Source organism: Sturnira hondurensis, unplaced genomic scaffold, assembly GCF_014824575.4.
Source record: "Sturnira hondurensis isolate 20B ecotype Veracruz unplaced genomic scaffold, ASM1482457v3 Scaffold0000648, whole genome shotgun sequence".
Classification (NCBI taxonomy): domain Eukaryota; kingdom Metazoa; phylum Chordata; class Mammalia; order Chiroptera; family Phyllostomidae; genus Sturnira; species Sturnira hondurensis.
In genome coordinates, this window is record NW_028073279.1 from 10,010,938 (window position 1) to 10,034,912 (window position 23,975).

Sequence of the window (23,975 nt, forward strand, 5' to 3'; positions counted from 1 at the left end):
ACAAATAATACACTTTATTAAATGAGTTACTAGAGTTAAGGCAAGTAGAACAGTACCTGGTACATCATAAAGTCCTATGTAAGTGTTGATCAGTGTTATTCCTACACAATGAAACCTCAGACAATGAGATGGCTAAGTTAATTCATTTTCATGGTTAAAAACCTCTTCCAAACTACTTCTGTGTTCAGAGTTATTAAAAATTCTTCTAAAATATATTAGTCTGCCTTCCAGAGTCAGTAAGACTAATAATATGTTAAGGATTGTATCAATTAAAAACTTTTCACAAAAGTGGATCTTGCTTGGCTTCAAGAACACAAATTAGCAGCCCTGGGTTCTAATGCAAACTCTGTTATCTTTAGCAGTGTAACATTGGGCCTCAGTTTACTCATCTGTAAAATTAGGATAAGGATACCTGTCACGTCCTTCTCACGAGAGTTTTGGTAATCATTAAACACAATCATGCATGTGGAATTACTTTAAAAATAAATAATGCAAAGCAAATAAAAATAGTGTAAATGTTGTGACTATTCTTTAGGACCTCATAGCTTGTTTCTAGGGATACATACACAGATGGTTATGGGAAGTCCAGATTGTACCAAAGATGTTGCTTTTTTTTATTGGGGTAAATGACACATAACATAAAATTTACCATTTTTAACCACATTTAAGTGTACAGGCTGCTGACATTAAGTGCATTCACAATGTGCAACCATCACCACCATGGATTCACAGAACTTTTTCCATCTTCCCAAGCTCAGATTTCCTGTCAGTTAAACAACCACTCCCCATTCTCCCTCCACCCCCATCCTCTCCGACCACCGTTCTACTTTCTGTCTATCGACTTGACCACTTGAGGTACCTCCTGTAACTGCGATCATACAGGATATTGCTTTTTCAGTGAATCCCTTATTTGTTTTCTCACCTTTTCCTTATCTTCAAAAGTTGATGGCAGAAAATAATAGCAGGTGATTGAGGATTTCATTGTGTGGGCCCCAGGTCTTTGCGGTTTGTGACAGGACTGTAAGGAACAGACAGACAGACTACCCGGATAGCATCCTCCAAGCCCTGCTGGGACTAATTCCTCAGTCTGATCTGGGCTGCAATTCTGGAAGACTTCTAGGGAGCTGCGATATTTACGGCTATGCAGTGAAGACCAGGGAATGGGGCCTGGTACCACCTCTACCGCTAAAGCACTGTTCGACATTACATGAATCCTTCTCCTCTCTGAGTCATGTCAGATAAACTGGAGGCCAACTGTGTTAAACGTTCCCACAGCACTGTCAACTTCATATTCATGTTCTGATGGCACTCCTACCTTGGAAGATAGTCACAAGTATCATTCTCTCCCTCAGCCCATCTTCAGCCAAGAACTACACATTTGATAGAACAAAAACAGAAGAAGAGGACCATACTTGTGATATATTTTCTGGGAAAACAAAGCAGGGCCAAAGAGAAACTCGCAAAATAAAACAAAAGAAAAAACCGAACTGCCTGGCTGGTGTAGCTCAGTGGATTGAGCGCGGGCCTGCAAACCACACGATCGCAGTTCGATTCCCAGTCAGGGCACGTGCCTGGGTTGCAGGCCAGTTCCCAGCAGGGGACACACGAGAAGCAACCATACATTGATATTTCTCTCCCTCTCTCCTTCCCTTCCCCTCTAAAGATAAATAAATAAAATCTTTAAAAAAAAACCGAACTGATTTTAGATATTCCTGGCAGGTCACTTGGTGATTCGTCTCTCCTCTGATGGGGGGTGGGGTGGGGGGAAACAGAGTAGAGAGGAGTGTTTCATACCACATGCAGAAATGGCATGTCCAACATGCACATACCCAAGAGCAAAGACTTTGCTCAAGTTCAAGGTAGTGACTGCACAATAGGAAACAGAGATACTGAGTTAAATAAAACATATGAATTGAGAACTTAGAGCTACATGATCATTTCTCATTATCTCTAAATTACACCAACATGTACACCAACTCTAGGACTCCAAGGCTCTTTTGAGTACAAAAAGTGGTATAGCCAAATATAAGATGCCATAGACCAAAAGAGTTATGCATATGGAATGAGCAACTATCCTTATCACCCAGAAACTTCCCAACTTGGATGCATTTTATACAAGTAGATGCTTCCAGTCTGATAAAAGCCTGGCTCTGGGAAGAAGAACAAGATGACTCAAATTCTTACAGACAAGACCCTTTCATAGAGGAATTACCGAAGAAAAATGGCAGCTGCGTCAGCACACTGGCTGCCCGCCCCAGGAGCTGACCCCAGGGACAGTGGGAGCTCCGGCTACAGGGACCCACCTTCGGTGTGGACTGTAACTAGGAGAGCAAGGCTAAGTGCCTCATCCATCTGACTTCTGGAGTCTTCCGACAACTGATGCACATCATCACTTTTTCCCCAGATAGAGTAGCTGAAAAATACAGCCCCTATTGGCTAGGATAAAGTCAATAGTAATAGTATGGATATTTCCAACACTGTATCCTCCAGTTTCATAAATATGAACTAATGAGACCAATAATACATGAAATACTATAATAATTTATAATAATAAGAGTCTTATGATATATGTCTTCCACAAAACAATGACAGAAGATAGATTGTACAGGTCCATTCCCATTAAATTGATGTCAGGGACTGAGTATTTCCAAGTCATAGGATTTTAGAGATGGGAAAAAACTAAAATATTAGCTACAAAAACACTCCCAGCGCATTCCTGAGAAAAGGTCAGGCAGTCTGAAGAGGGAGACTGCGCCCTCATGAGGGAATGGGCAGGGGAGCTAGCCTGACTATGTGATATTACGCTAGCTCTGTTGGTTTTGTCATCCGTGAAGAGGGGAACCATTTTATGTGGGAGGAGAAATAAAGCATGTAGAGCAGCAGTGTTTGGCTCTTGGCCATTAGTGAGTGTCAGTTTTCTTCCCCTTTTAGTTTTTTCCCTTTTTTTAAATTAAAAAGATCTTCCATATATTGGGCTGGAATGTGCTTCTTTGCAACTTTCACCCAGTGGCCTTGATTCAAATGCTTCAGGGAGCATGGAACTGTTTTTCTGTCTTCTGTGAGGCATCACTTCCAGCACTCAGAGACAGTCGGGGGCTTCCTGGAGCATGTTCTTCTCCAGCCTAAACTCATCAGATTGCCTCCGCCATTCCTTAGAACTAATGAGGACTCAGGCCATACTTTACAGAGTACCAATGCAAATTAGGGGCTGGCAAATCGGGAGCATAGATATACAACAAAATCTGGATAAACGGGGCTAAATCAAAATACAATCCAAGTATTATCATTGTGTAGGAGAAAGAGTAACTAAATTTGATAGGAAAACCAGAAAAGTTGTCATGGGAAGTGACAATTGAGTTGGGTATTCAAGAATCAGAAGGATTTTGAAGGGCTGATAGCTTATGCTCGGCGAACAGCATAAATAGAAGCATAGCAAAGTGAAAGTGTGCGAAATGTTTTAAGAACTTCCATGGTACATGTCCTCCCAAAATTCACATGTTGAAACCCTAACCCCCAACCAGACTGTACTTGGAGATACACTCTTTCAACTATATACCCACTTCTTTTAGTCTGTTAGTGTGTTTCTCACACTAGACTGTGAGCATCTTGAAGACAGACATACGTAATTTGTTTCTGTACTCAGCACCTACAAATACTTTTAAAATGAGTTAATGAGACAAAATAGGAATGCTGACCTGAAAAAGTTCAGAGAACCAGAAAGATGCTAAAATAGGTCTGCAGACTCTTAAATACGTGATCTGAATTATATACACTTGTAAGAGAGGCAGTTCTCCACACTGGCAACAAGACAAGACATAATCATGATGGGGCCTCTGTCTGTGTCCCTTTCCAGCCAAGAGCTGTGTCTTAGATAAGGGCCAAATTAATATAAAGCACAATGTTAGCAGGTTATGAGTAGGCTAAATGATACCATCAAATAATATGATAAGCCAAACATATTAAAACAGGGTAAGAATAGCTATCATGGGAACTGTGAGGAATGAGACATAAAATACTGATTAAAAAGGTATGAGAAAGGAGAGATGCAGGTGAGTGGCAAAAAGTGTGACACCCTCACAAGAAATTCAGTTAACTGCAAGCTCATCACAAGTCCATAATAAGAGGATGCTACCCAGAAGCTGAGAACTTTGGTTGCAGAAATAAAAGTACAAAATGAAGGGGGTGGTCCTGCTACATCCTATACTGTCCACATTCACCTGGAGAACTGTGTTCACTCCAGGAGGCCACCATTTTGGGGGGAAGAATCTGGAAAATGAGCTAGGAGGAGAAATGAAAATAATGGTAACTGTTTAGCCAGAGAAAAAGAAAATTCTTTGGACAACAATACAATGACAATGAACTACCAGAGTCACACGCATAATCTCCCCTAATCCTTAAAAGAACCTCATGACATCTAGGTGTCCATACACCTGATCCTCTGCCTAAGACCAGCAGATGCCCCCAGAGTCCTTTTGTCATATCATTTGAAAATTCAAAGCAACACTGGACTTAGTAAGAATACATCGATGCACTAATAAGTCTAGTAACAGATTGCTTGAATTAATATGACATTGACTTTGACTCTTGCTTCTTTTCAATGTACTTACAAATGTATCTACAGATGCATTCTGGCTTTGGGATTAATCATAAATTAGGCTATAAGACACTGCTTTGAGCACTACATAACACACCTTAGAAGCTTAGAACTAGAGGAAAACTTTAGTTATCATAAAGTCTGAAATGACCACATATAACTGCTAAGTAGAGTTCATGTCCTTTTTTTCCAGCATTTAACTTTGTCCTTCTCAAAGTAAGAATGTTTAATAATAGGAATTCTTGAATTCCCATTTTATAAATGATCACAGTGGGGCTCCAACAGGTTAAGTAATTACCCCAGGTCACACAGCTACTGAGCACTAGAGTGGAAACCTAGACCAGCATGACTACGAAGTCCAAAGCACAGCTTTCCTCCACTTTCTGAGAGTGGACATGGCAGAAAGAATGAGAATGAAGACCGGTTGGCTTAGCATAAGAAAGACCAACCTAACCTTAGGTTTTCTCAAAGGCAAAAATAGGTTAGTCTTGTGTAATGTCACTAAAGAAAGTGTTGGAGCCCTGTCTGGTGTAGCTCAGTGAATTGAGCGAGGGCCTGCAAACCACACGATCGTGGATCGATTCCCAGTCAGGGCACATGCCAGGGTTGCAGGCCAGTTCCCACCAGGGAACTCAGGAGAGGCAACCATACATTGATATTTCTCTCCTTCTCTCCTTCCCTTCCCCTCTAAAGATAAATAAATAAAACATTTTTAAAAAAGAAAGTGTTAGTGTAGAAGTTTGCTCACTAGAAAGCTTTAATGTAGAAACACTTATAAAGACTTTGGAAAAAGAGGGCCACCTATCAGCTAGAAAGTAGGGAGGTATGACCTGTAAAAATTATTCAGCTTAGAGATACAGGACACTCTCCAGACCCACCTTTTCTCAAAAGAGCCAAGCAGCTGAGACCCAGCTTCTCAACAGAAGTCTCCTGGAGACCTTAGTTTTCTTGAAACAAGAGTAAATGAGGCTGTTTCAACTGCCCCAGGGAAAAAGGACCCAAACCATTTATCTGGATTGTGAAATGGTCTTTCAAGACTGCCTCAGGTTCTTCCCAAATCTCTTGGCGGGATGAGGGCTGCTGAGAACTGAGAAGGCATTGCTTAGTAGGTTTGCGTGGCTCCTGAGCGACTGGCTACGGTGGGCAACTCCAACTCCACACTCAGCACCAAATTACTCAGCACTTCATTACTCAGTACCAAAGTGGCACTAATTTCAAGGCCAGGGTCTTAAGATCTGCCCAGGATTTACCTGTTATCTGAGGCCAAGGTTTAATTACACTGTCATGGTCAGCCTGATTCCCACTAAGAATCATTAGCAGAGAGATGCTCACCACCAACAGAAAGGGATTCTGAGGGTTTCTCTGAGGGTTTCTCTGAGCTCTTGTCTTCAATGTGGCTGCACTATTACAAGTTTTCCATCACCTCACCTCCAACCCCCATCCCCCCGCCCAAACATTCCTATTCACCTGAATAAACTTTGTTATAAAATAAAGAAACAAAAACAAAATACCCACAAATTAACAAACAACAACACTACCGACAACAACAAAAGGCATGCTCTCTAACACACACACACACGACCCAAACTTTAGGGCCTACTTTCATAGCTCTTTCACACACCTGCCTGGTAAGCAGTTAGAGATGATGTCTGATCCCCTAGTGGTTCTCAGTGTAAAAGGAAAGACTAGAAAAGCATATGCAAGTGACTTTACAGTTCACAGAACACATTCTCATGTTAGGTTCTAACAATGACCTCAGTGGACATAATTACTCCTGCATGACAGCTGAGAGCACTGACGTTCATCGAGGTTCGATGACTGTGCCAAGGTGACTTTATTGCCTAGTGGCCGAACCAGGGCTCTTACCCCAGTGAGTTAGCATGTCGAAAACAAATCCTCTTGTGCAGCCCTCACAGCACCAGCAGTACAACACAACAGGATAAAGTTTATCAGTGTGTCTACTTTATTTATTTAAAGTTTTCTTATTTTTATTTCGGCAAAATTCACATAACATAAAATGAACCATTTCAAAGAAAAAAATAATTCAGTGGCATAGAGTACATTCACCACTGTTATGCATCCACCTCTTCTATCTGGTTCTAGGACATGTCTTTCACCTCCCACATCCTGCCAAAAAACGCCCCACACCCACTAAGCAGTTGCTCCCTATTCCCTCTCACCTCAGACCCTGGCAACCGCCAATCTGCTTTCTGTTTCTATGTATTTAACTATCTTGGATATTTTTACCATGAATGGGACATGGAACATTTTGTATCTGGATTCCTTCACACAGCATGATGTTTTTTGACATTAATCCATGTTATAGGATGTATCAAGACTTCATTTTTTATGGATGAATAATATTCCACTATATATCTATACACAATTGGCCTATTTATTCAACCATTAATGGACATTTGAGCTATTTCACCCTTGGCTACTGTGAATAGTACTACTATAAACATGCATGAATATATATTTGTTTAAGTACCTGTTTTCAATTATTTGAGGGTACATATGAGTTTTCTTATTTCCCTATGTATTTTATCTGACTATAAGAGTATAGGATATTTCTTGAAGAAAATGTGGAAATTAGAGAAAAAAGGACAAATTTCTAAAAGTCACCTAATAGTAATTAAGAATATCTACCTTCCAGAGAGGATAAGCTAAAAAGCTTACAACCCCATTCCTTCTTTTCTCCCTATAAACATGGACCATTATTTTAGAAGTGTAGTTATTTTTCATTATATTTTATTGATTATGTTATTATAGTTGGCCTGATTTTTCCCCCTTTGCCTCCCTCCACCTGACACCCACCACTACCTCATGCCTCAGACAATCACCACTGTTCATGTCCATGGGTCATGCAAACAAGTTCTTTGGCTATTCCATTTCCTATACTGTACTTTACATCCCCATGGCTATTCTGTAACTGCCTACTTGGACTTCTTAACCCCTTCATCTCCTCGCCCATTCCCCCACACCCCCCTCCCATCCGGCAACCATCAAAACGCTCTCCATATCCATGATTCTGTCTCCATTCCTCTTGTTTGCTTAGTCTGTTTTAGATTCAACTGTTGATAGATATGTATTTTTCCATTTTATTGTTCATAGTTTTGATCTTCTTTTTCTTAAATAAGTTCTTTGAACATTTCATAAAGTAACAGTTTGGTGATGAATAACTCCTTTAGTTTTTCCTTGTCTCAGAAACTCTTTACCTGCCCTTTGATTCTAAAAGATACCTTTGCTAGTCAGAGCAATCTTGGCTATAAGTCCCTGCTTTTCATGACTTTGAATAATTCTTGCCAATCCCTTCCACCCGGAAAAGTTTCTTTTGAGAAATCAGCTGACAGTCTTATGGGAACTCTCCTTTATGTAACTAACTTCTTTTCTCTTACTGCTTAAAGCTAAAGATTCTCTCTTTAGCTTTAACCTTTGATATTTTAATTATGATGTGTTTTGGAGTACGCCTCTCTGCATCCATCTTGTTTGGGACTCTCTGGCTTCCTGGACTTGCATGTCTATTTCCTTCACCAAATTAGGAAAATTTTCTTCCATTATTTTTTCAAATAGATTTCCAATTTCTTGCTCCTTCTCTTCTCCTTCTGGCACTCTTATAAAGCCAATGTTGGAACTCCTGAAGTTGTTCCACAGGCTGCTTACACTATCCTTGTGTTTTTGGATTCCTTCTTCCTGTTGTTCTGATTGCTTGTATTTTTTGCTTCCTTATGTTTCAAATCATTTATTTGATTCTTGGCTTCATCCACTCTACTGTTGCTTCCTTGCTAATTGTTCTTTATTTCAACCAATGTGTCCTTCACTTCAGACTGGATCTTCTTTTATGCTGCTGAGGTCCTCACTAAGTTCCTTGAGCATCCTATATACAGTGTTTGAACAGTACATCTGATAGATTGCTTATCTCCATTTTGTTTAGCTCTTTTTCTGGAGTTTTAATCTATTCTTTGATTTGAGTCATATTTCTTTGTCTCTTCATTTTGGCAGCCTCCCTGTGTTTGTTTTTATGTATTAGGTAGAAATGATTTGACTCCACGTCTTGGTAGTGTGGCCTAATGTAATAGGTGTCCTATAGGGTCCAGTGGCACAGCCTCCCCTTTCACCCAAGCAGGGTACTCCAGGTGTGCCCTTGGTGTAGGCTGAGTACACCCTCATTTTGTAGTTGAGCCAGGGTTGCTGTTGGCAAATCAATGGGAGGGATTTGCCCACACCAGTCACCTGAAAGAGTTAGCTGTGACCACTTACCACCAACCTTTTCTCTCTGTGCAGGGGCAGGATGGTGGTGTTCCAACGTGGTCTAGAACTGTCCACTGTGTGCATTGCCCCTGAGGTTTCTTTGGTGATACAGGCCGAGGTCAGCCTCCATCTGTGTTTTGGCCAGGACCACCCTGCCTGAGGTATAAAACAATCTGAGATGGCTGCTACTGCTGGGCCTGGGGCTCACTGAGGCTGGCTGTTGCTCATTTGAGAGGATTTAGGAAGTTGTGAAGCTTGAGCCAAGACCAGCCATTTACATGGAAAAGCAGCTTGGGTAGGTCCGTAAGTTGAATGGGGTGGAGTCTCTGGGGATTTCCAAGGTGGGTCAAACAGTGTTAGCCAGGTTGATGGAGACTCAGATATGGCACCAGCTTGCCAGATCTGTGAGTCTGTTGGGGGGATGGTTTAAAAAAGGGACAATGGCCTCTGCTTACCTTGATGCCAGACACTTCGGTTTCTCCCAGGACGCCACTGGTGCCTTTCAATCTGCCACCCTGGTGCTGGAGCTTAGAGGGAGTGAGTATGAGTAGATGAGTCTGTGTGTGCGTTCTTTAAGAGGAACTGCTTGGGGTTCCAGAAGTTTCTTCTACTGACTCAATCTTTGCTGGTTTTTGCAGCCAGAAATTGTGGAGACTTATATCTTCCTGGTACTGGAACCCTGAGCTGGGGGACCTGATGTGGGGCTGGGACTCTTTGCTCCCAAGATATTCCTCCCCAATTTTTATCCACTACACATGGATGTGGGACCAGCCCATTCCACATCTGTGCTCCTCCTTTCAGTCTGGACGGATGTAGTTTCTTTAACTCCATAGTTGTCAGATTTTCATTCGACTTGATTTCTCACAATTCTGAGTGATGGTTGTTCTATATTTTAGTTGTAGTTTTGATGTAGTTGTGCACAGAAGTGAACCATGGCTGCCTATGTTGCCATCTTGACCAGAAGTCAGAAGTGTAGTTATTGAGAATATGGACTGTGTAATCAGAAAAACCCAGATTTGAATGTTGGCTCTGTCATTTAGTAACTGAGTCCACTCTACCTCTCTAAGCCGATTTTCCTGCCTCTAAAATGGGCATACAGCATTTCGTGGCACATCGAATGTGATGGTATTGTAAGCAAAGTTTCTAATATAGTTCCTGGGACAGAACAAACATTCAGGAAATATTATCTGTAACAGTACTTCCTACACAGGGACTCATGAACCCACCAAAAAGTGAGTTTCATGAGAGGAGAATCTTGTGTTTTCACCACTGTATCTTTATTTAGTATAACGTTTGGCACACAGTCACTCAGTAAGTCCTGTTGAGAAAATGAGTGAATGTAAGTATTGGGAAAAGAACTGAAATTAAAGACCTGGGAAGGTTCTCTGGAAAAATACAGGTTTCTGAGTTCAAAAGGCAAATAAAGGCCACAGGCAGGAAATTCTTACAAGTCAATGTGAATTCTGCACAACCATATGCCAATGGCTGGAGTTGGTCAGGTCTGATTAAGGCCCACCAAACAAAATGATTTGCAGAAAATGAGTTAAGTCTCAGTTGAAGCAATCGGGGGCAGAGCTAGGAGCCTTATGAAGCATGTGGGGAGCTGAACTTCCTAAATGGCTGGACCAGCTAAAGCTTGGAGCATTTTTTAAAGCAAATGAAGCATTTGATGGAATAAACCCAGGCAAAGAGACATTTAAGCACAGGGCCTTGACAGGATCTGCCCTGAAGTAGTATCGCTTGGAACTAAAGAGATGATTAGTGAGTTTCTCATGGCCCTAGAGGAAATCTTGCCTGGCACAGGAATGCAAGAATTTCCAACCTTGTCTAAGAGCAGTTTCCCCACACTCCGCTGCCTTATAATGATGTCAGTAATGGGTTGCAGAGCTCACTGCCTGCTCACGGCCTTATGCCTTCTCCTGTTGTGGATCCTTATCTCAAATGAGAGACTTGTGTCCCCTGCAAGCTCTAGAGGGCTGAAATGGAGTTGTAGGCATGCAAGCTTCCAGGAAACAGGCCAGAGAAGATGAAGGACCGACCGCTACCTCAGAGAGCTATTAGCTGGGTCTAGCCAGGGAAGACAGGAGAATCCTTTCTTCCAGGGTAACGGTCTGTTTTCAAACATACTTCTTTAGAGCACCCATCCCTGCTGTAATTAAATGACTTTTAGTATATGTGTATATGTGTAATTAATCATTAAAGTCTCTCTCTTCCACTAAATGGTAGAGTGCCTGACAGCAGGGCTGTTTCTGTCTCGTTCGCTATTGCACCTTCAGACCCCAGGGTAGGCCTCGTCTGCAGGAGACACTCCACAAACACTTGTTGAGTAAATGAATGTAAGGCATTTTATTATAAATTGTAATTCTGTTAGGAGGCAATATAATCTATTCATCAGGGACACGGGTTTGTATTCCGGCTTCACTGCTTTGTGACTGGGAAAATTGCTGAAATTGCTCTTACTATTTTCCTAATGTTGCTGTAACACATGGCTACGAACTTGGTGGCTTAAAGAACAGAAATTTATACTCTCACAACCCCGGAGCCCAGAGTCCAAAATCAGGCAGGACCGTGCTATCTCTGGCGACACGAAGGGAGAATCCATTCCTTGCCCCTTCCCGTGTCGGGGGGCTTGTGGCTGTGCCACTCCGCTCCCTGCCTTCATCGTTACATCACCTCTGCTCAGTGTCTGCAGGGTAGCTCCCTTTGCCGCCATCTTACAGGGACACCTGCAGGCATTTAGGGCTCACCTGCAGAAGCAGGACGATCTTATCTCATGAGCCCTAACTTAATTATACCTGAAAACACTTTCCCCAAATAAGGTAAAGTTCATAGGTTCTGGAGATAAGGATGTGGACATGCCTCTTTGGAGGCCACTATCCGCTCAATACATCTCTCTCAGTCTCCTTTTCTTTCATCTGTAAAATGGACACACTATCTCTTACAATTACTGTGAGGATTAAGTGCTACAATACATATAAATCACTTAGCATGGTTTATGGCACATTGAATTTTTCAATATATGGTAGCAATTAATATCTGGTACTATCTCATAAGGCATAGAAGCTTTACTCAAGTCGGCCATGTAGAAAAGGTGATGGAGGCCAACTCATTCAATTTAAAAAGTCACTATCAATATCATTCTAATCTATGTCTCTATTCATTTAATCAGGGTGGAGATTTGAGCTCACGCCTCTTAGCCATGTTATTACGTTCAGTACTCAGAGTAACCCTGGAAGACTAGCATTCTCCCCCATCTTACAGGTGGAAAGCACAAACCAAAACCAAACAAAAAAATAACCCAACTGAAACTCAATTTTCAAATAGCCTGAGCTAGTCACAGAGTTAAATCTAAACCAAAAACTTCTCACTCAAAGCCCAGTTTTTTTTCTCTATTACTTCAGAAAATTAAGGACAGAAATGGAGAAAATTCCAAGCATCTGCACCTGGTAAATCACTGATTAGAATCTGATAAGGAAGAGGTGACTGCGTGGCAGATGTGGCTATAACATGACTAAAAAGTGGTTCTTGAACTTTCCTGCACATTAGGATCTCCCCAAAAGCTTCTAAACCCTTCAAATCACAAACTATACAGAAGATTAATGGAATCAAAATGGGTGTGGAGGAGAGACTCGGGCATTAATAATTGCCAAAACTCCCCAGCTGATTCCAATCATAGCTGAGGTTAAAAACTACTGTCAGAATCACCAGGGAAGTTGGTAAAAATCACAGAGGCTTAGGGTCTATTCTGCTTCAATGAGTCTGGGTCTCTCCAGGTGATTCCAATACCTACCAAAGACTGAGGACAAGTACTCTAAAGTACCTTTCAATCTGAGGTTCTGATTTTCACCACGGCCTCATTTAGTTATTCATTTAAACACCAGTGCTGGGGTTATGGGGATGCATATAAATAAGACATAATTACTGATTTCAAGAAGTCCACAGCCTCGCAAGCCGTTCTTGCTGCTCTCAAAGAACTTTCCACACTGCTCTTCCCGGCTGATGCTCTCGCTAGACTGGGAACTGCATGAGGGTTGTGCTTGAAATGAAGAGTGTGTTTAATGAATAGTTCCTATGCGAGGAAAAGAAAGGGGAGGGAGAGGAAGAACACACATGAGGATGCGCCTCACCCAGCAGCGTGGTGAGGCACAAGTACTTTTTCACTTCCTCACCCATAGGATGTGATTACCTATGGGGAGAGGAAGGGTCAGAAAAGGATTCTTTGGAGTAGTGGGGTCTGAACTGGGTCTTTAAGGGTGACATCAGGTTGTGGAAGGCACCCTTATCATAACAAATAGCGAAGTTTGCAGAGAGGCTGAAACAACGAGCAGTTTGGTTTTAGTGCACAGCAAACAAGAGTGAAGAGGGGGAGCAGTGGAGGGTGAGGCAGGGGCCACATGGCACAGCACTGTGTCTGATCTCTTCCCCGTCTCTCAGCCAAGACGTTCTCTAAGTCCAAAAGTCTCTGACATTCTTTGTGTAAGAGCTGACGAAAGCCACAGGCCCAAGTCTACAGAGACCTACGATTCCCGTGAGTTGGACCTCAGACCCTAAGCTTCTAGAAGCACATTGAGGTCAACTCCAAAGCCATCTCTGTAATGGATGCACAGGCAGGTTCCCTCTGTAGGCAGGCTTAAATCCAAACCAAAAGGCATGCAAGGTGAGAAAAAAGATGGATTGGGAAAACCAATAAACTTTTTCTCTGCAGCTTCCTGATTATTTACAAATCTGTTTATTACTTACAAATCTTGTGTTTACCAGAAATCACCAAAAATGGTACCAAGGGTGTAAGGAATCTGAGACCCATGACTCTATCCCAACTCTAAATGGTAAAAAACAAGAGCATAAGCACTTCCAAGCTTGTTCAATTGCTCCTCTGTCTCAACCAGGTGTTGGGTGCTGGAAATAGGGAGCAGCTCTGTGCCCCTCACACAGCCAAGTTAGCCATTTGCAGAACACCCCAGGGTTCGTGCCTCTAAGCTGACTGCTCCACCAGCAGAGGCACATAGGAGAGGGGACAGGAGGGCTGGTGTGGGGAACTGAGGCCGAGAGCTGAAGCTGCAGCCGACATGATGGGCTGACTCTCTGCCCCTGTGTGGTGCCCCATGGCAAATTCCTCCCCTCTGAGCAGGCTTTGAGGAATCAAGATGAACTAAAAAGGATCATTTTCCTTCTCTTTTTGACAGAATCCTATAGCCCTCATATTGCAAGTTCCTTTCCCTAACGTGAATGGACTGGTGAAGTAAAAAGGATTAACAAGAATCTGAGACAGCAGATTGGCTGAAGGGGAACTGATTTCCATGTCACGTGCTTCTATCCTGGTTTCTGGGCAAATGGACTAAAAACTTGCTATTATTGAGAAAAAGCAGACATAAGCAGCACTGGCCAGAACCTTCTGTGCTTTCTGATCAAGAAGGTGTTCTCACTACTTCCAGGCCTAGACCAAATTTTTATTTTTAGGTGCTGTAAAAGAAAAGGAAACTAACTTTGGATGATTGGAAAAGCTTATCCGACAAGAGTGACAATTGTACCTAGGCCTGAAGGAAGAGAAAAGCAAGAGAAGAGGATTCTGTGTAGAAAGAACAACATGTCGAAATGCCCTTGGTCAGGAAAGAGCCTGGGTTGCTAGAGCAGCCTAAGGAAAGCTGTGGTGGCTGGTGCGTAGCCTGCAGGGGAACAGTGCAAGGGGAAGGACGAGAGATGTAGACGATGCTGGACCATCAGGGCCTGGGGTGTCCTGACTTGCCCTTGGTTCCATCCCTGTCCTGTATAACCATTATCTAAGAATAATTCCTCTGTGCTTTGGACTTGCAACCTACAAAATTTTTCTCCATGGAAGGGAAATTACTTGAAATACTGACTTTTTCTGAGAGTTAATTATCAGATTATGATCAGTAATGATAATCCACTGCACATAAAGTGCTTTTAATACTTGTGTTATACACACACGTAAAAAGCTTAGAAAAATTTCTTTTCATAAAACATAGTTCCTAGAATTTTAAGGTCAGGAGAGATATGAGAACTTTTCGTTATGCTACAAGGAGGAAACACAGGTTAGGAGATTAACTTTAATAATATATGATTAATTTTAACAATATGCTAACTTAATTTTAATAATACAGTTCACATAATTCAATATGTGGAAAATGATCATTTCAACATGGAATCAATAAAAAATTATGTTATTTTAAGTCATTTTTTCCACATTATGCCTTTGAAATCCAATTTTTGCTGTACACTTAGGCTGATGTCATTCTGGACTGACCACAAGTCAAGTGCTCAACAGCCTCGGGAGGCTAGTGGCTACCATACTGGACCCCTGGAGCTTCGAAATGGTTATGGACTTGAGGTGGAGCTAGAATATAAGCTCCTTCTTAAGTGCTCTTTCCCCAGATCACACTACCCTCCCCCAGGAATAAGAAGGGGCTGGGGCAAGAGAAGCAACTGCAGTGAGCTCCTGTCTGTGCCAGACACTGTGATGGCAGCTCCCATTTTATTCACCACTTATGACAACCCTTAAGAGTCAATATCACTTCCCCATTTTTCAGATGAGGCTACAGGGGTTCCAAGTACTTTTGCTGTTGATAGTGGCAGGACAATGTAAGTCCTTTAATGAAAACCATGCTGTCAATATTCGAAAGATATGATTAATGCCAAAAACTGCCGGAATTGGGTGGTATTAAACACCACATGGCTACTCCAGCAATTCCACCAGAAACTCCTGCCACCAGCTGCCAGTTTTGAAAATGAAACAAAGGGTGGGTGATGCACTGTCAGAGACTCCAGTTCCTGGAGGATTGTTCTTTAGCTTGCTGAGTACCAAGGCCTCAGTCCACCCCTTTCTTGCCTCTTCACCCACTACCACTGCTTCAAATACACATAATTAGTTGCATGAGGAAATGACTCAGCTACCCCATTTGGACTAGCTGTGAGCCAAGCTGCAAGCTATACGCTACTCAATACCATTAAAAACAGACTCTACATGCCACGGACAAATCAAGTTAACAGAGAGGGGGAACAAGAGAAAGTAACTACTTCTAAACTATAAAACTTGGTCATAGCCCATTGGTGGTGAAGTTCTCAGGGACGAGGTGGGCTACAGGGTTGAGGCCAGCATGTATCTGTCAGTTGTGACCTTGCAAGCAGCTATCCTATGGTGCGACACAAGTGTGACCCATAGATGTGCTTCTTGGCTGGGAAAACAATCTCAGATGAGAGCTACCAATGCCTCCACTCCACAGGTGAGCAAAAGGAAGCCAGGGTCATAGTAACTCCAGAGCTCGTGCTCACGAGGACCATGCTGAACACTTTGCTGCCATGTATCAAACTCTAAGGTCATGGAGAAAGCCAGCTCGCCTTTTAAAAAAGCAAGCCAGGACAAAAATATGCCCAAATCTAGTCTGTCCACACAGAGAACAGTTTGCATTTGGAAGCAGACCTCAGTATTTTTTTAAAAGTAGTAGGCTCCCTCCCTTTCTGCTACCTAGGGGTACAATTTCCAGCCCTTTCTCCAAAAGAAATATTTGGCTTTCTATAGAGAACCTCTGAGACTTCGTGCAACTGAAAATGGAAGAAGGGGAAAGAGGCCCTCATCACACCCCACCCCAAAATGCCCCTTGGGGAGCTGAGGTTGGGCCCCTGTAGATCCATTTGCTTTAGGAAACACTCGGTTCTGAAGTATTTGTTTCAGAAATTAGCCCCATGCCCCATCAATAGTAGCTTTCAACAGCTCTTCCCTGGTGGTCTTGTCTCTTTTAAATTTCATTTCCTGTTGGAAAGGTAACCGTTCAGTGCCACTGACTGGACTGGGTTAAGAGAACACCGGGACCTGAGTGAGGCTGGGGAGCCAGGGTAGGACCAATGGGGGGAACAGAGTAGCCAAGTGAAGAGAAAGGTATTAAAGAATGTCATGTGATGGACTGTATTTCAACTGCTTCTCCATGAGAGAGAAATTGCCCCATGGGAGGAGGGGATAAAAATCCCGGGGAGTCAGTACAATTAGCTGCTACGCTGGAGGCAGCGGGAGGCCATGGTGGGAACCGTGGGGCGCTGCCACTCACCAGCTGCGCCCCACAGCCTTCCCCTGTGATGGCAGGAGCCTCAGTTACCGATCTGTTCCACTGCCCAAGGTGGTGTGGACTCAAATGATACATGCCACGTGCTTAGCAAGTGCATTGCACCTGGTAGATATCCACCCGCAGTAGTGATGAACTGGCACAGGTGGTATTGGAACCCATAAATTTAACATCATGTTTTCTATCACACACAATACATGGTGCAAGAAGAGCATGCCAAGAGATGGGAGAGGCTGACCTTAAAGAAACGCGTACAAAAGAGATCATTTTAATACAGAGTGGCAAAGATGCTAATCAAGACAGTTATAAACTGGAAAAAAACAGATATAAAGTGACATGGTGCCCCACATATGAAATATTTTGGGGTTTTATTGACAGCATGGTCAATTGGAAGCAGACCTCAGGTTGATGGAGAATTCATTGACTGTCTGTCTCTACTACAGAATGTAAGGTCCAACAAAGCAAGGATACTGCCTATTTTATTCAGCACTGTGGGGAAAGGGAGGCGGGTAAATATTTAAGGTAATGCTTAAGTAAAGAAAGAGTTAGCCAAGTGTAGAACAGGGTTAAAGCTATCCAGACAGAAGAAACTGCGTGAAGAAAGGCCTATCTCTAAGGATATATTTAGGACATTAAGAAGCAGGTTGTGGAGTACAAAGTATGGGGTGTAGGGGTGAGCTGACAGGAGTCAACAGGTATAAGACCGTGGGAAATCTTGTTAACAAGAAGTCTTGCTAAAAAGTATGGCACTTGTGTGGGTGAACACTCAAGTATGTAGGACCAGAGTGGGCAGATGCCGACACGGGTGGATTTAACAGGACCTGAAATTCCTACTCCAAGTCTATAATATGCTTTCCTTACAAGCCTGCCAAAGTACCTATGATTTTTCACTATTAAGCCCAAGTAAAAACCATATTAAGCAAAAACAGCTATTACCTCTTATTCTCCAATTAGTTTATCAGATTTGCTAGCCAGCTCAATTTTCACCACGACCATATGAAGTAGTTACTTCTATTATCTCGTCTTACATGTGAGAAGACCAAAGCACAGATAGGCTGAGTGGCTTACCCAACGTCACACAGTACGCAGGCAGCAAAGGCAGGATTCAGACTCGGTCACCCTGGCCCCAGAGTGTATTTTCCTAACCACTGTATTATTTCAAATCTATCTTCCAGTTCACCATTTCTCTCTTCAGTTCAATGCATCTGCTGTTTAACACATTCGATGAATTTTTAATTCCTATAATTCTAATTCTGGAATTTTTATTTAGTTCTTTTAAAACATCCACACTTTTTCATATTACCCTGTACTTGCCCTGTGGTTTCTACATCCTTTTTCACTATGAAACATTTTCTAGCACACCCACTTTCTCAAATTTGTCTATTGTCTTTAGTTTCTAAGATAGGAACTTCTCCATGTGTTTTCTCTATTGACTCCCACTAATGTTGTCATTTTTCTTCCATTGCATGTACTACTACAATATTTCAAAGTAAGCTTCCCATCAGCAGGAGTTTGCTGCTGTTGCTTTCTGGCTTTGATTTTTTAAATTTTGTTTTTGGTGGGAGACCCACATGCACTGGGATGTTGAGACATTTGTATGTCCTGCTTTTAGGTTGTCTGCTGTAATATCTCATAGTTTAACTAATTACAGACCAAGTTTTTACATTATCTTCTCAGTTTGTGGCTTGTACACTACACACGGAGAACCCCAACCCCATACACATGGTTTAGTGTAGGTTTGGTTTGGATTTCTCATGAGTGATCCCAATGACTCAGGGTGGTTGACAGACTTCCACACCAGAACCTCAACAGAATCTTCCTTATTTCATGTGCAGGCTAGTTATTCCTCACTGTCACTTAGCTATGCAGGGAGTCTTGTTTGCTATGGCCTCAGCCCTCATCCCCATGGGGTACTGAAACTCCAGCCCCTAAGAACCAAACATATTTCCCATTATTTTCATAGGACCTTTTGTTTAATTCCTTCTCACTGATCACTGCTCCATTATTAAGCTGGCTCTTTGTTTCTGGCACCTGGGGAGTTCTTCTTTTTGCAGACCAGTCTGGCAATGGATTTTTTCCCCCACTGTACTTTTGCACCAGCATCTCTCTGTGATTGGAGGGAATGTCCCTTGACAATCTAGTCTATCAGATTAACCAGAAAAATTATTATTAAACATTTAGATATCAGTCTTTCCCTCATGGAGGACAGAGACCTTTATCTGGTTCATCTTCTGATACTAATTCTTGAGACAGTGCCCTGACCAGAATAGAAAGCAATAAAGATTGGATCAATGAATGAATGAATGAATGAGCTTTCTCTTTTATTCTAAGTGGTGGTCAAATACCATACACTAATTATCTTCTAGAGAAAGAAGACACCAAGAATCCCTGGAAAGGCACCCATGCTCTCTGGAAGGCCACACTGACCAAAGAAAAATGCCTGCCTTACTTCGGCCAGCCTTAGTTCAGCCCTTTGTCCAGCAGGTTCGTTACAACTGACACTACTTCTTTCTCGAAGGGCAACCACTGCTAATTACAGAGCTGGTCTAATAGAAATATGAAGTCTGGCAGGCAAGGTTCTTCACTGGTGGCTCTGCTGCTTTCAGCACATACTGATGTCCTTTTATAGCCATAACTGGAACCTGATCAATAACACATAGCATGCAATAATGTCATAAGGAGCTGGCCAACTAAGTTCATGTTCTTGAGAGCACCTGGCATAGTGCATGGTGCACTCCGAGTAGGCACTGAGTTAATGTGTAGTGTGTTTCATTTCATCTTTTCCATTAAAAACAGTATGTAAATATTTATTGAAAATCTACTGCTTCCTAGGCATAGTGCATGGTGCATGGTGCATGGTGCTGGAGATGGAGAAGAATACCATAAAGTCCCTTTTTAAGTCATTAATTAGAAAAAGAATGTCCAGATCAAATTTAGAAATAACTTATCCTAAATGTCCTTTGATTTAAGGTGAAAAGACATCTCACCTCATCTAACCTTCCTAAAATATCTAAAAAGTATTCCAGCGACACAACTTTGCCCATATTACTATTTTTTAAAGTTCTCTCACCTTGGAGAGGAAACACAACTCCAACTGAATATATGAATGGATATAAGAGAGCTGATCCTAGCCCTGGCTGGTGTAGCTCAGTGGATTGAGCGCGGGCCTGCGAACCACACAATCACAGTTCAATTCCTTGTCAGGGCCCATGCCTGGGTTGCATGCCAGTCTCCAGTAGGGGGCATGTGAGAGGCAACCATACATTGATATTTCTCTCCCTCTCTCCTTCCCTTCCCCTCTAAAGATAAATAAATAAAAAAATTTTTAAAAAGGAGAGCTGATCCTAAAAGGCAATTTTTGACAATGCCTTTGAGCTTCTTTTACCATTATAATCCCAGAACCTAGAGGCATGCCTCAACTAAAGTAGAAACTCAGTAAGTTTGTTGACTGTATTTGCACACATATATGCAGATTTGGCCCACACATCTCTGTGTCCCTGCATATGGTGTGACTCATCATTCCACACATATTTATTGAGGATTTCCTATGAATAGCATTCTATGTGGGATTTTGTGATGGAAAAAACAGACCAAAAAAAAAAAAAGAGAACAAGATAGATGTCTTACCTACAAGAAATTTCCAGGTTTAAGGGCAAGATGTCTAGGTGTGTAGATCACCATGATGTAACAAAGAAAATGCAAAGAGAAGAACAGAGAAGAGGGCTATGGGAGTTCCACAGAACAGGTCACTTCCTGCTCAGGGATTAGGTAAGACTACAGCTAATACAGTCCTTATGCTCAACCTTGAAGGAGAAGTAATTTGCCTGCCACCCTGTAGAAGGGAGAGAATGGGTATTGGCAAGGAAGAAAGGGCAGTTCAGTTGGAAAGAATGGCTTAGACAAAAGCAGAGGGGCATAAAAAGTACAGGATATATAGAAAGAAATACAAATTTGGCTGGAAATGCATAAAGGGGCATAAAGGGAACTAAAGAGAAATGAAGCTGGAAAGGTAATGTGAGCCAGTTGCAGGGGCTTTAAATGTGTCCAGATTTATCAATCCAGGACATAGGGTCTCTATAGAGTAGTCGGTGCTTAGCATATGGCGAGGCTTAATTAATACTACAACAATCTCGTGGTAGGAACCTGCTTTCCACGTGCAGGGAGGAAGCTGCCATCTGCATGCACAGGCAATTACAAACATTCAAAATGCTCTGGCCTGAACCCTGCAAGTATATCAAACACTCACCGTAAAAGGTCACCAGGCCAACAGCTCTGATCAATCTGAGCTCAGGCAGAATCAAATCCCCTAAATAAGATCCCCTAGACGCAGTGTCAGGAAGGTCAGAAACAACCTTATTCCACATCTTGAAGCATTTTCACCATGTGGAACATTTTAGAGGAAGAAGGGAAAGGAAAGAGAAAGAGAGAGAGAGAGAGAGAGAAGAAAGGGAAAAAACCTCTCCAGAAATAAGGGAATTCCAAGTCATTAAATGTTAAATGGCCACAAAGTAAGCAGGGAATTTATTTTGGCCCCTGCCTCCTTCTAGTGATCTAAAAAGCAGTTGATTTCAAAGTAGGCTGTGCCAGGGTTCAAAATGGAGTTTCACGCCTCCGCCCCTCCTCCACCTCCCCGGTGAGTCTCCACTGTATACCTTTGTCGAGCTCACTTGAAATGTTCCATGATGAGGTAGGCACTAACTCAGCAGTGACTGACAGCTCTGTTTCTGAAAAGAGAAAGAAGGGAGGGGAGAAAGACAAGGGCAACATTAACCACAGTAACTTATGGGCTGTTAGAAGCATTACAGGAGATTTCCAAAGGCCCTGCCTTCTGAGAAAGACCACTGCCGTTCCACAGCTTAGTAAACAGGAGCAGTCGCTCTCCTGGCCAGGCAGAGGTGCCTGCATTACAGAGCCTCACCAGGCAAGCGATCTGCGGGCCAGAGCTGAAGATTTTTTTCTATGAGACACAGGCTTGAAAAGAAAAATGCAAATATTTCATTAAAGAAAAATCAAACCTGCAGAAATGACTAACCATTATCAAACATAAACTCTTCCATTTCTCATCAGAAGGCCAATCTTAGAGAAATATATTCAACAGTCTTCCCGGGAAAAATAAGCAAAAACTGTTTCTTTTTCTGCTGATTTCGTTGGTGTTTGTCAGTTGATAGCATTTGTATCCAGAGAGAAGCCCACTTCTCTATACTGAAACTTTTAGTTAAGACAAATGAAAGCTAAGTATTTGAATATGGAGAATCATCTGTGGGTCACTGAACTTAAAAGATCATTTTCCAAAACACCATAAATTAAAGCCAACATGCAAATCAACAATCCAAAGGCTATAATATGCTACTAAGAGTTTAAAACTTTCACTCATACACTGTAATAATACAAATGATAATTTTGTTGTTGTTGAAAATTTAAGCCATGACACCATCCTACTACCACATTTTCATAGGATCGAACTGATCTCCCATTAGGTGGTATCTACACACACACACACACACACACACACACACACACACACCCCATTTTCACAAAACTGCAGTGCTGTGCAGGACCTCAGAGAGCTCAGGTCCTGGGTCACTCGATGCACATGCCCATGCTGTAAGTGTGCCTTCCTTCAGTCTGGTGCAGGTATCATCCCTCAATTACAGCCCTTTGTGTCTAGTAAACCCTGGATCTGCCTTACAGCCTGTTCAACACAGTACTCTAGGCAGCCACTAAAAATGGATGTAATTGGAACATAAGGTAAACTTCAGTAAGTGGAAGTATTGGGATTCTAATCCAGGTATGTGTGACTGCCACCCACACAACTCCCAGCAGCCCATTCTGCCTAGTACTCGAGTCTGGGAAAGCTGAGTTGTCTCGCCTTACCTCTCTCTCATGCCACCTCGTCACCTAGATAAGCACACTTTCCACATTTCCGTATTTACTGATGGAGACTGTCTGCCACCTGGCCATAGAAGCCACACACCATGGTCAGTGAGCTCTGCCAAGGACAGGATGTTTACCCACTGAGACCTTGCAGAGGCCCACTTGTAGTTTGCCTACTGGGTCTTCGATCAACCTACCACTCGCGTCAGAGACAAAAGGGTTATTTGGTTTGTACATACTTCCTTGGCTTGCCTCTTTCCCTGTCTAGGTGGGAAAGAAAGTAGACAAACCACACATAACCACTCCCTCTCAAATGGCCCCAGTCACCTCCTACATCTTGGACCAAAAAAAAAAAAGCCTAGATTCTTTCCAGGAGACTTGAAATCAAATGGGCAGTATGACAGGGATCCTAAGCACATAGAATTCCAAACTATGAAGCCAGGAAGAAAAATTTACCCAGTAAGAAAAATATTCGGTGCAAAACTACAGTAGAGGGCAGCACTTCCGTCGTCAACCACTTGTCCCAGCATGACTATCTTACGCAGATGACTTCACCAGGAAGAGCTAATTGTCTACATTTCAGGGAGCACGACTCTACCGCCGCTCCCCTCTGACCCCCACCCTGCTACCACCCACTTTGGCTCTCGAATAATAGCCCCTTGTGTGCAGTGGCACAGGCCTTGGTGGCTCGCCTCAGAACGGGCTCATCCAGCACGCCCACACCCAAATGGCAGGGGGCCCAGGAACAGGGCCCCGGCCACCCTGGTGGCACCACCAGCGCAGAAGCCAGGGGCAGGAGAGGGGGGGGATTAAGATAGATCTTGACAACATTTACATTCAATATTTTCATAGCTTTATCTTGCTGCTGCTCACGGTTAAATTGCCAGCAACATAGGTTTCATTTTACAGTACTGACTTTATAGAAAGTTAGTTGTGTGTCACTTGGTTGTTCTAACCTGAGTTTGAATTGCTGATTGAACGTAATTTAGGACTGATGACAAATGAACAAAGTCCTGGCACTGCTAACAGGGAAAGTGTCCCCAGGTGTGCCTGGACCATAATCACCACTCGGGTTCTTGGGCTGCAGCAATTTCAATTCACAAGCTCATTAAGGGGCTGTGATGATTCTAAGGAATTTCACTCGCAGCCTCAGATTCTTTCCTTTAGATAATCACATGTTCAGC

The 23,975-nt window shown here is 42.6% G+C and overlaps 1 protein-coding gene across 1 annotated transcript in view; it reads right to left on the reverse strand.

Annotated features, from left to right (window-relative positions):
- ROR1 (receptor tyrosine kinase like orphan receptor 1) overlaps positions 1-23,975 on the reverse strand; it is a 384,982-nt gene that overhangs the window by 147,167 nt on the left and 213,840 nt on the right. Inside the window, exon 2 of the mRNA XM_037043417.1 lies at positions 21,570-21,641. Within this exon, the coding sequence (XP_036899312.1) occupies positions 21,570-21,641 (72 nt within the window). The remainder of the gene's footprint in view (positions 1-21,569; positions 21,642-23,975) is intronic.